The 11642-nt window shown below is 32.4% G+C and overlaps 2 protein-coding genes across 2 annotated transcripts; one reads left to right on the forward strand and one right to left on the reverse strand.

Moving 5' to 3' along the window:
* The first annotated feature begins 354 nt into the window (after positions 1-354).
* Positions 355-5855, forward strand: LOC119611484 (argininosuccinate lyase). The gene is made up of 3 exons (XM_037967065.1): positions 355-1229; positions 4976-5376; positions 5440-5855. The coding sequence occupies exons 1-3, from the start codon at positions 512-514 to the stop codon at positions 5719-5721; spliced, it is 1401 nt and encodes a 466-aa protein (XP_037822993.1). The 5' UTR covers positions 355-511; the 3' UTR covers positions 5722-5855.
* On the reverse strand, positions 5817-8859 carry LOC119611481 (tetraspanin-6; the record flags this gene model as incomplete). Its single annotated transcript, XM_037967060.1, is given in 4 exon segments — positions 5817-6161; positions 8159-8547; positions 8550-8565; positions 8637-8859. Coding segments are annotated over 4 exon segments (865 nt in total), but the record flags the coding sequence as incomplete, so codon positions are not given.
* Between the last annotated feature and the right edge of the window lie 2783 nt (positions 8860-11642).

An 11642-nucleotide genomic window follows, 5' to 3' on the forward strand; every position in this document is an offset into this window, starting at 1 on the left:
AAGTAGTATTAAGTTTAGAATAAGCAGCCATTTTTTTTTAAACTAAACACAAAGCTGTCATTATTTTCACCCTCTCATGTGTAACCTTTGCACTAACTGTCAAGTTAATTAATAATTTTTTAAAAATTTCCAAAAAGCTATAGATTTTTGTTTTCAATAATTAATTAATCAAATTAAAAATGTTTAACGTTTAGTTCCCAGAATTAAACACATCACTTTGCCTTTATTTATTTTAGAAAAAATGAGCTAAAATAAAAAAAAAAATAATAATAATAAAACTGAAACTTATTTAATAGATAACGAACATCAAATAAAATTATATTATAATATAATTTTACAGCAAATTAGAAACTACACGCGAGATAATAACAGTTGTGATTTTAATCTGAATAAGTAAAGACCTTTAAATCAAAAGTTCCTAACAAGCAGCATCAAAAAAAAAAAAAAAACTCTCAACAATTGATTTTAAAATTTAAATAAAAATAATAAATATTGAAATAAAAATTCCACAATGACACAACAATTGTGGGGCGGACGTTTTGGTAAAAATGCCGGCAAAACTAATGAATGTCTAGCCACGCTCAACTGCAGTTTGCCAGTGGATTCGAGACTCTTTGCCGATGATATTGATGGCAGTAAAGCCTATGCCGAAGCTTTGAAAAAGGCGGGTTATTTGACAGCCGAAGAATGTGAAAAGATTTTAACGGGTCTGGAGTTGGTGCGCTATGATTGGATTGAGGGTCTTATGAAATTCTTACCCTCCGATGAGGATGTGCATACGGTCAATGAGAGACGTTTAACTGAGCTGGTGGGTGAGGTGGGTCAACGTTTGCATACCGGCCGCAGTCGTAATGATCAAGTCATAACCGATATGAAGCTATGGTTGCGCAAAGCCATACGTGAAACCTGTTCTAGTATGCGCAAGCTAATGGAGAGTATGACCCAACAGGCCCAACAACATTTGGGTGTTCTAATGCCCGGCTATACCCACATGCAACGCGCCCAAACTGTACAATTTTCCCATTGGCTTCTGTCGCATGCTTTTGCCTTGCGTGAGGATTGTCTAAGATTCTGTGATGTACGCAGTCGTTCTAATGTTTTACCCTTGGGCAGTGGTGCTTTAGCCGGTAATCCCTTACAAATCGATCGTGTTTGGTTGGCTGAACGTTTAGGATTTGCTGCTGTTACTGCCAACAGCATGCATGCTGTGGGCGATCGTGATTTTGTTGGTGAGTAAGTGATTGAGTGAGAGAGTTCAAGTTCAAGGTGTTATCTCTGTAATAGGAAAATTTTTTTTTCTTCACAAACATTTAGTTTTTCTATTTCGAGACAGATGATTGATAAGAAATGTTTCAAGTACATTTTTTTTGTCTAAATTGTTTGTAAACTTAAATAAGCTTTTAAAATTTTTTTTAATAATGATTTTCTCAGGGTGAGCTGTTTAGTTTATGCTGGCAGTGCTATAAAAATATTAAAAATTTTGTCTAAGATTAGAGTTTCTTTCAAAATTTATGTTTATGCTTAAATAGATCTTAAAATTTATTATCTAAATTTTATAGGTATGATAAAAGTTTTTTTTTAATGGAAACTTTTGAAATGATCCTCAGAATAAAACATCTGTAATATTTTTAATTAAAAAAAAACGCTAAAAACTTTAGAAAAACTAAGTTTAAAATAAGATCATTTTAAAAATTTCGATTAAAATCAATATTTTTGCATTATATCATAAGATGTAGTCCATAAGTAGTAGTCTAGTCTATAGTCTAGTCTATAGTCTAGTCTATAGTCTAGTCTATAGTCTAGTCTATAGTCTAGTCTATAGTCTAGTCTATAGTCTAGTCTATAGTCTAGTCTATAGTCTAGTCTAGTCTATAGTCTAGTCTATAGTCTAGTCTATAGTCTAGTCTATAGTCTAGTCTATAGTCCAGTTATAGTCTAGTCTATAGTCTAGTCTATAGTCTAGTCTATAGTCTAGTCTATAGTCTAGGTCTATAGTCAAGTCTATAGTCTAGTCTATAGTCTAGTCTATAGTCTAGTCTATAGTCTAGTCTATAGTCTAGTCTATAGTCTAGTCTATAGTTAGTCTATAGTCTAGTCTATAGTCTAGTCTATAGTCTAGTCTAGTCTATAGTCTAGTCTAGTCTATAGTCTAGTCTAGTCTAGTCTATAGTCTAGTCTAGTCTAGTCCTATAGTCTAGTCTAGTCTATAGTCTAGTCTATAGTCTAGTCTATAGTCTAGTCTAGTCTATAGTCTAGTCTAGTCTATAGTCTAGTCTAGTCTAGTCTAGTCTAGTCTAGTCTAGTCTATAGTCTAGTCTAGTCTAGTCTATAGTCTAGTCTATAGTCTAGTCTATAGTCTAGTCTATAGTCTAGTCTATAGTCTAGTCTATAGTCTAGTCTATAGTCTAGTCTATAGTCTAGTCTATAGTCTAGTCTATAGTCTAGTCTATAGTCTAGTCTATAGTCTAGTCTATAGTCTAGTCTATAGTCTAGTCTATAGTCTAGTCTATAGGCTAGTCTATAGTCTAGTCTATAGTCTAGTCTATAGTCTAGTCTATAGTCTAGTCTATAGTCTAGTCTATAGTCTAGTCTATAGTCTAGTCTATAGTCTAGTCTATAGTCTAGTCTATAGTCTAGTCTATAGTCTAGTCTATAGTCTAGTCTATAGTCTAGTCTATAGTCTAGTCTATAGTCTAGTCTATAGTCTAGTCTATAGTCTAGTCTATAGTGTAGTCTATAGTGTAGTCTATAGTCTAGTCTATAGTGTAGTCTATAGTCTAGTCTATAGTCTAGTCTATAGTCTAGTCTATAGTGTAGTCTATAGTCTAGTCTATAGTCTAGTCTATAGTCTAGTCTATAGTCTAGTCTATAGTCTAGTTATAGTGTAGTCTATAGTCTAGTCTATAGTGTAGTCTATAGTCTAGTCTATAGTCTAGTCTATAGTGTAGTCTATAGTGTAGTCTATAGTCTAGTCTATAGTCTAGTCTATAGTCTAGTCTATAGTCTAGTCTATAGTCTAGTCCATAGTGTAGTCTATAGTCTAGTCTATAGTCTAGTCTATAGTATAGTCTAGTCTAGTCTATAGTCTAGTCTATAGTCTAGTCTATAGTCTAGTCTATAGTTCTAGTCTATAGTCTAGTCTTAGTCTAGTCTATAGTCTAGTATATAGTCTAGTCTATAGTCTAGTCTATAGTCTAGTCTATAGTCTAGCTATAGTCTAGTCTATAGTCTAGTCTATAGTCTAGTCTATAGTCTAGTCTATAGTCTAGTCTATAGTCTAGTCTATAGTCTAGTCTATAGTCTAGTCTATAGTCTAGTCTCTAGGTCTAGTCTATAGTCTAGTCTAAGTCTAGTCTAGTCTATAGTCTAGTCTATAGTCTAGTCTATAGTCTAGTCTATAGTCTAGTCTATAGTCTAGTCTATAGTCTAGTCTATAGTCTAGTCTATAGTCTAGTCTATAGTCTAGTCTATAGTCTAGTCTATAGTCTAGTCTATAGTCTAGTCTATAGTCTAGTCTATAGTCTAGTCTATAGTCTAGTCTATAGTCTAGTCTATAGTCTAGTCTATAGTCTAGTCTATAGTCTAGTCTATAGTCTAGTCTATAGTCTAGTCTATAGTCTAGTCTATAGTCTAGTCTATAGTCTAGTCTATAGTCTAGTCTATAGTCCTAGTCTATAGTCTAGTCTATAGTCTAGTCTATAGTCTAGTCTATAGTCTAGTCTATAGTCTAGTCTATAGTCTAGTCTATAGTCTAGTCTATAGTCTAGTCTATAGTCTAGTCTATAGTCTAGTCTATAGTCTAGTCTATAGTCTAGTCTATAGTCTAGTCTATAGTCTAGTCTATAGTCTAGTCTATAGTCTAGTCTATAGTCTATAGTCTAGTCTATAGTCTAGTCTATAGTCTAGTCTATAGTCTAGTCTATAGTCTAGTCTATAGTCTAGTCTATAGTCTAGTCTATAGTCTAGTCTATAGTCTAGTCTATAGTCTAGTCTATAGTCTAGTCTATAGTCTAGTCTATAGTCTAGTCTATAGTCTAGTCTATAGTCTAGTCTATAGTCTAGTCTATAGTCTAGTCTATAGTCTAGTCTATAGTCTAGTCTATAGTCTAGTCTATAGTCTAGTCTATAGTCTAGTCTATAGTCTAGTCTATAGTCTAGTCTTAGTCTATAGTCTAGTCTATAGTCTAGTCTATAGTCTAGTATATAGTCTAGTCTATAGTCAGTTTATAGTGTAGTCTATAGTGTAGTCTATAGTCTAGTCTATAGTCTAGTCTATAGTCTAGTCTATAGTCTAGTCTATAGTCTAGTCTATAGTCTGGTCTATAGTCTAGTCTATAGTCTAGTCTATAGTCTAGTCTATAGTCTAGTCTATAGTCTAGTTATAGTCTAGTTTATAGTCTAGTCTATAGTCTAGTTTATAGTCTAGTCTATAGCCTAGTCTATAGTCTAGTCTAGTCTATAGTCTAGTCTATAGTCTAGTCTATAGTCTAGTCTATAGTCTAGTCTATAGGCTAGTCTATAGTCTAGTCTATAGTCTAGTCTATAGTCTAGTCTATAGGCTAGTCTATAGTCTAGTCTATAGTCTAGTCTATAGGCTAGTCTATAGTCTGGTCTATAGTCTAGTCTATAGTCTAGTCTATAGTCTAGTCTATAGTCTAGTCTATAGGCTAGTCTATAGTCTAGTCTATAGAAGGAATATAGTATAATCTGGACTATAGCTCAGAATCTGAGCTATTTAATAGGCGGAATAATGTTAACAATCTGAGCTATTTAATAGACGGTATATAGTTTAGAATCGGAGTTATTTCCTGTACCTAATATATTACAGATTCTGACGTAGTTTTTTGGACTTAATCTGAATATAAGCTATTTCCTTCAATGTTCTGTTAAGCGATCAACAACGGAAGTCAAAATCTCCCTTTTATTTTTCACTTAGTGCTTATATAAATATTAATTAATTCTTCTTCTTTTCTAGTCGACTTCATTTACAGTTGCTCCATGGTGGGTCTTCACTTATCACGTCTAGCCGAGGACTTAATTATCTATGCTACCAAAGAATTTGATTTCATACAAATTTCCGATGATTTTTCCACCGGCAGTAGTTTAATGCCTCAGAAACGTAATCCCGACAGTTTAGAACTGGTAAGAGGCTTATCGGCCAATCTCTGTGCCACGTTAACGGGAGCCATGATGACCATAAAGGGAACACCTTCAACTTATAATAAGGATTTGCAATTTGATAAACAATATTGTTTTGAGGCTTTTGATAAATTACAATTGGCTTTAGCGGTAACGGAGGGTGTAGTAAAGAGTATGAAGATAAAAATGCAAAAAATGGAAATGGCCTTGAGTTCAGATATGTTGGCTACCGATTGGGTGAGTTGTAGTTATAAAACGAACTTAAAAAGTAATTAATTTAATGTTATTTCTATTTCGCAGGCTTATTATCTAGTACGCAAGGGCGTGCCCTTCCGCAAGGCGCATCATTATATCGGCGCAGTGGTGGCCCATGCTGAACGCATGTCTTTGGAAATAACCGAAATACCTTTAGAAGATTTACAACAAATTTGTCCCCATTTCGATGTGGATATAGCCAAGGTTGCCGATTATTCTAGTAATGTGGAACAGTATGATGTTATTGGTGGTACTGCCACAATTTCGGTAACCGAACAATTGAAATTATTGGGTGAATTTATTAGTGGTTTAAAGAAATTAGAATGATTGTTTGTTAAAGGCTAGACATTCTTAAATTTTTGCTAACCTTCCGATTTTTTTTGTGTTTTTATTTACACCAAATACTTTTTAAAATTAATTAATTAATGTTTATAATACAATTTATTGTTAAAATATTATTTTAAAAATAATTATTAAAAATTAAAATATTGAAATTTGATTTGAAATTGTGATTTAAGTTTTTTTTTTTTTTAATTTATAACACTGGGACTGTTGGGTGTATAGGTCATAGGATCATTTTCCAAGAATTTCTCCGATTTCTCCAATTGGGTATAACCGCTCATGGGAGAGTTCATGGGTGGAGCCATCTTACCACCGGATATTAAAACACCCAAACTTTGTTGCAATTGCCAGCGACGAGCTTCGCGTATGGACTTGTTACGTCTCAAGGTCTTGGCCAGCATGAAGGCGCAAATGGCACCCAAAAGCTGAAAGACAGAAAGAGAGAATGAAATTAAAAAAATTATTTTAAATACAGTTTAGTCTAGTCTATAGTCTAATCTATAGTCTAGTCTATAGTCTAATCTATAGTCTAGTCTATAGTCGAATCTATAGTCTAATCTATAGTCTAGTCTATAGTCTAATCTATAGTCTAGTCTAGTCTATAGTCTAGTCTATAGTCTAGTCTATAGTCTAGTCTATAGTCTAGTCCATAGTCTAGTCTGTAGTCTAGTCCATAGTCTAGTCTGTAGTCTAGTTTATAGTCTAGTCTATAGTCTAGTCTATAGTCTAGTTTAGTCTATAGTCTAGTCTATAGTCTAGTCTATAGTCTAGTCTATAGTCTAGTCTATGTCTAGTCTAGTCTATAGTCTAGTCTATAGTCTACTCTATAGTCTAGTCTATAGTCTAGTCTATAGTCTAGTCTATAGTCTAGTCTATAGTCTAGTCTATAGTCTAGTCTATAGTCTAGTCTATAGTCTAGTCTATAGTCTAGTCTATAGTCTAGTCTATAGTCTAGTCTATAGTCTAGTCTATAGTCTAGTCTATAGTCTAGTCTATAAGTCTAGTCTATAGTCTAGTCTATAGTCTAGTCTATAGTCTAGTCTATAGTCTAGTCTATAGTCTAGTCTATAGTCTAGTCTATAGTCTAGTCTATAGTCTAGTCTATAGTCTAGTCTATAGTCTAGTCTATAGTCTAGTCTATAGTCTAGTCTATAGTCTAGTCTATAGTCTAGTCTATAGTCTAGTCTATAGTCTAGTCTATAGTCTAGTCTATAGCCTAGTCTATAGTCTAGTCTTTAGTCTAGTCTATAGTCTAGTCTATAGTCTAGTCTATAGTCTAGTCTATAGTCTAGTCTATAGTCTAGTCTATAGTCTAGTCTATAGTCTAGTCTATAGTCTAGTCTATAGTCTAGTCTATAGTCTAGTCTATACTCTAGTCTATAGTCTAGTCTATAGTCTAGTCTATAGCCTAGTCTATAGTCTATAGTCTAGTCTATAGTCTAGTCTATAGTCTAGTCTATAGTCTAGTCTATAGCCTAGTCTATAGTCTAGTCTATAGTCTAGTCTATAGTCTAGTCTATAGTCTAGTCTATAGTCTAGTCTATAGTCTAGTCTATAGTCTAGTCTATAGTCTAGTCTATAGTCTAGTCTATAGTCTAGTCTATAGTCTAGTCTATAGTCTAGTCTATAGTCTAGTCTATACTAGTCTATAGTCTAGTCTATAGTCTAGTCTATAGTCTAGTCTATAGTCTAGTCTATAGTCTAGTCTATAGTATAGTCTAGTCTATAGTCTAGTCTATAGTCTAGTCTATAGTCTAGTCTATAGTTTAGTCTATAGTCTAGTCTATAGTCTAGTCTATAGTCTAGTCTATAGTCTAGTCTATAGTCTAGTCTATAGTCTAGTCTTATAGTCTAGTCTATAGTCTAGTCTATAGTCTAGTCTATAGTCTAGTCTATAGTCTAGTCTATAGTCTAGTCTATAGTCTAGTCTATAGTCTAGTCTAGTCTATAGTCTAGTCTATAGTCTAGTCTATAGTCTAGTCTATAGTCTAGTCTATAGTGTAGTCTATAGTCTAGTCTATAGTCTAGTCTATAGTCTAGTCTATAGTCTAGTCTATAGTCTAGTCTATAGTCTAGTCTATAGTCTAGTCTATAGTCTAGTCTATAGTCCTAGTCTATAGTCTAGTCTATAGTCTAGTCTATAGTCTAGTCTATAGTCTAGTCTATAGTCTAGTCTATAGTTTAGTCTATAGTCTAGTCTATAGTCTAGTCTATAGTCTAGTGTATAGTCTAGTCTATAGTCTAGTCTATAGTCTAGTCTATAGTCTAGTCTATAGTCTAGTCTAAAGTCTAGTCTATAGTCTAGTCTATAGTCGAGTCTATAGTCTAGTCGATAGCCTAGTCTATAGTTTAGTCTATTCTATTTCTATTTCGTCGAGGATATTTTCCCGAGTTCCCTGAAATTGCATGAATTCCCACTCACCTGTACAAAAGCCACAGTCGTAGCACCCGTAGCGATCAACATGGTACTTTGAGAAATAATGAAATCCATGCGACCAAAACAACCATTCTCGTATTGTAAATCACACTTGGTACTATCTTGCATATTGAAGCGACCGCAGCAGGAATAAGGTACCGAAACTTCATCCTCCACATTATTGCTGGTCTGATTCATATATTTAGCCCAATCCTTGGGACCATCAACACCGCAGCACTCTAAACCACTTTGCATGAAATCCACACCAGTCCGAATATAATCATTATTCTCATAATCGGCCATAGATTGATTAAGGGTGCGCACTAACATTTCACGTACTTGTCCTTGCATAACGAAGGCAGCAATAGAGGCGGAGACTTCCAAAATAAAGACCAAAACAAACAAACACCATACTAAGGGAAAATAGTAAAGAAGTTTTAAGACTTTTTGGAAATTGCTAATGTGGAATTGTTATGGCACCTACCAAATTAATAAGCATTACACTCTCCTTGATGGCACCATAAGCCCCCAATGTGGCTACAAAAATCAAAATGAAACCAATAGCTATTAGAAGAGCTGGTGGCGAAAGGAAATGATCGTCTACGAATTGTCGAAAATCACCAAATATTGCCTGAATGGTTGAACCAACCATAACCAATAAAATGGCGGTGATCTGAAAGAAAGAAGTAAACAAATTAGATATGTATCTGAAATTTTTGTAAAAAAAAGTTATGGTGTTTCATTAACGCAATTTAGCATTACATTATTACGTGAAATTTTGGATCAAAGTATGTATTCAATTAAATGTATATAAATCCTTAATTAATTGGTCATTGGATCTACATTGCTGTTATAAAGTAACGGTTGAGAAAATTACTTTTTTGGAAATCGTTTGAAAATGAAATACGTAGCAGTTTTTAACAAACAATTAGATAATAAAAAGAGATAAAAACTTTAAACGAAAATTATTTGTAATTTGGGTCTAGGTCAAGTGATAAATGAAAGAGAGTACAAGAGGAGTGTAGGGTATTGTATTCAAGTTACCGGAAAAGATAATGTTGTTATTGTCATTTTAATTGGGTTCTGTAGTAGTTGGAAGAAGAAACTAACTACTAACTAACTAACTAACTACTACTAACTAACTAACTAACTAACTAACTACTAACTACTAACTACTAACTAACTAACTAACTAACTACTAACTAACTAACTAACTAACTAACTAACTAACTAACTAACTAACTAACTAACTAACTAACTAACTAACTAACTAACTAACTACTAACTAACTAACTAACTAACTAACTAACTAACTAACTACTAACTACTAACTAACTAACTAACTAACTAACTAACTAACTAACTAACTAACTAACTAACTAACTAACTAACTAACTAACTAACTAACTAACTAACTAACTAACTAACTAACTAACTAACTACTAACTAACTAACTAACTAACTAACTAACTAACTAACTACTAACTAACTAACTAACTAACTACTAACTAACTAACTAACTAACTAACTAAACTACTACTAACTAACTAACTAACTACTACTAACTAACTAACTACTACTAACTAACTAACTAACTAACTAACTAACTACTAACTAACTAACTAACTAACTAACTACTAACTAACTAACTAACTAACTAACTAACTACTAACTAACTAACTAACTAACTAACTAACTAACTAACTAACTACTAACTAACTAACTAACTACTACTAACTAACTAACTAACTAACTAACTAACTAACTAACTACTAACTAACTAACTACTAACTAACTAACTAACTAACTAACTAACTACTAACTAACTACTAACTAACTAACTAACTAACTAACTAACTAACTAACTAACTAACTAACTAACTAAACTAACTAACTAACTAACTAACTAACTAACTAACTAACTAACTAACTAACTAACTAACTAACTAACTAACTAACTAACTAACTAACTACTAACTAACTAACTAACTAACTAACTAACTAACTAACTAACTAACTAACTAACTAACTAACTAACTAACTAACTAACTAACTAACTAACTAACTAACTAACTAACTAACTAACTAACTAACTAACTAACTAACTAACTAACTAACTAACTAACTAACTAACTAACTAACTAACTAACTAACTAACTAACTAACTACTAACTAACTAACTAACTAACTAACTAACTAACTAACTAACTAACTAACTAACTAACTAACTAACTAACTACTAACTAACTAACTAACTAACTAACTAACTACTAACTAACTAACTACTAACTAACTAACTAACTAACTAACTAACTAACTAACTAACTACTAACTAACTAACTAACTAACTAACTAACTAACTACTAACTAACTAACTAACTAACTAACTAACTAACTAACTAACTAACTAACTAACTAACTAACTAACTAACTAACTACACTAACTAACAACTAACTAACTAACTAACTAACTACTAACTAACTAACTAACTAACTAACTAACTAACTAACTACTACTAACTAACTAACTAACTAACTAACTAACTAACTAACTAACTAACTACTAACTAACTAACTAACTTAACTAACTACTAACTAACTACTAACTAACTACTAACTAACTAACTAACTACTAACTAACTAACTAACTAACTAACTAACTAACTCAACTAACTAACTAACTAACTACTAACTAACTAACTACTAACTAACTAACTAACTACTAACTAACTAACTAACTAAACTAACTAACTAACTAACTAACCTAACTAACTACTAACTAACTAACTAACTAACTAACTAACTAACTAACTAACTAACTAACTAACTAACTACTAACTAACTACTAACTAACTAACAACTAACTAACTACTAACTAACTACTAACTAACTAACTAACTAACTACTACTACTAACTAACTACTAACTAACTAACTAACTAACTACTACTAACTAACTAACTACTAACTAACTAAACTAACTAACTAACTAACTAACTAACTACTAACTAACTAACTAACTAACTAACTAAACTAACTAACTGACTGACTAAATAACTAACTAACTACTAACTAACTAAATGGGTCAGAGAGAAAGAGAGAGAGAGAAGATCACCCTTATTTTTTAATGGATATAAATGTAAAGGAGGGTCCGTGATTTGGTTTATACTGCAATCCCTTCAGCGTAAGAGGGGTGAGGTTTTCGAAGCTCTTTAAAAAAAGGCTTCAACAAAGAAATGTAGAACATTGAAAGTATTTCCGAATTGTGTCAAGATATGAAATATATGTATATGTTGACACTATTGCAGCCATAGGGAATGGGCTAAGGCGAATATTCTTTATTGATCAGCTGTCATTTAATCAAAAGCATCAAAGCTTTTAACGTTTTTATGGTGTCCAAATTTTGTTTGTTTTCTTCTCTCCTCTCCTCTGACTCATCATTTAATATTAGTTTACTCTCTCTCCTCATTTAAGTATTATTTAAAACCCTC

Source organism: Lucilia sericata, unplaced genomic scaffold (genome assembly GCF_015586225.1).
Source record: "Lucilia sericata isolate MDLA Ls3-8-SP2 unplaced genomic scaffold, ASM1558622v1 Contig001462F_arrow, whole genome shotgun sequence".
Lineage (NCBI taxonomy): Eukaryota > Metazoa > Arthropoda > Insecta > Diptera > Calliphoridae > Lucilia > Lucilia sericata.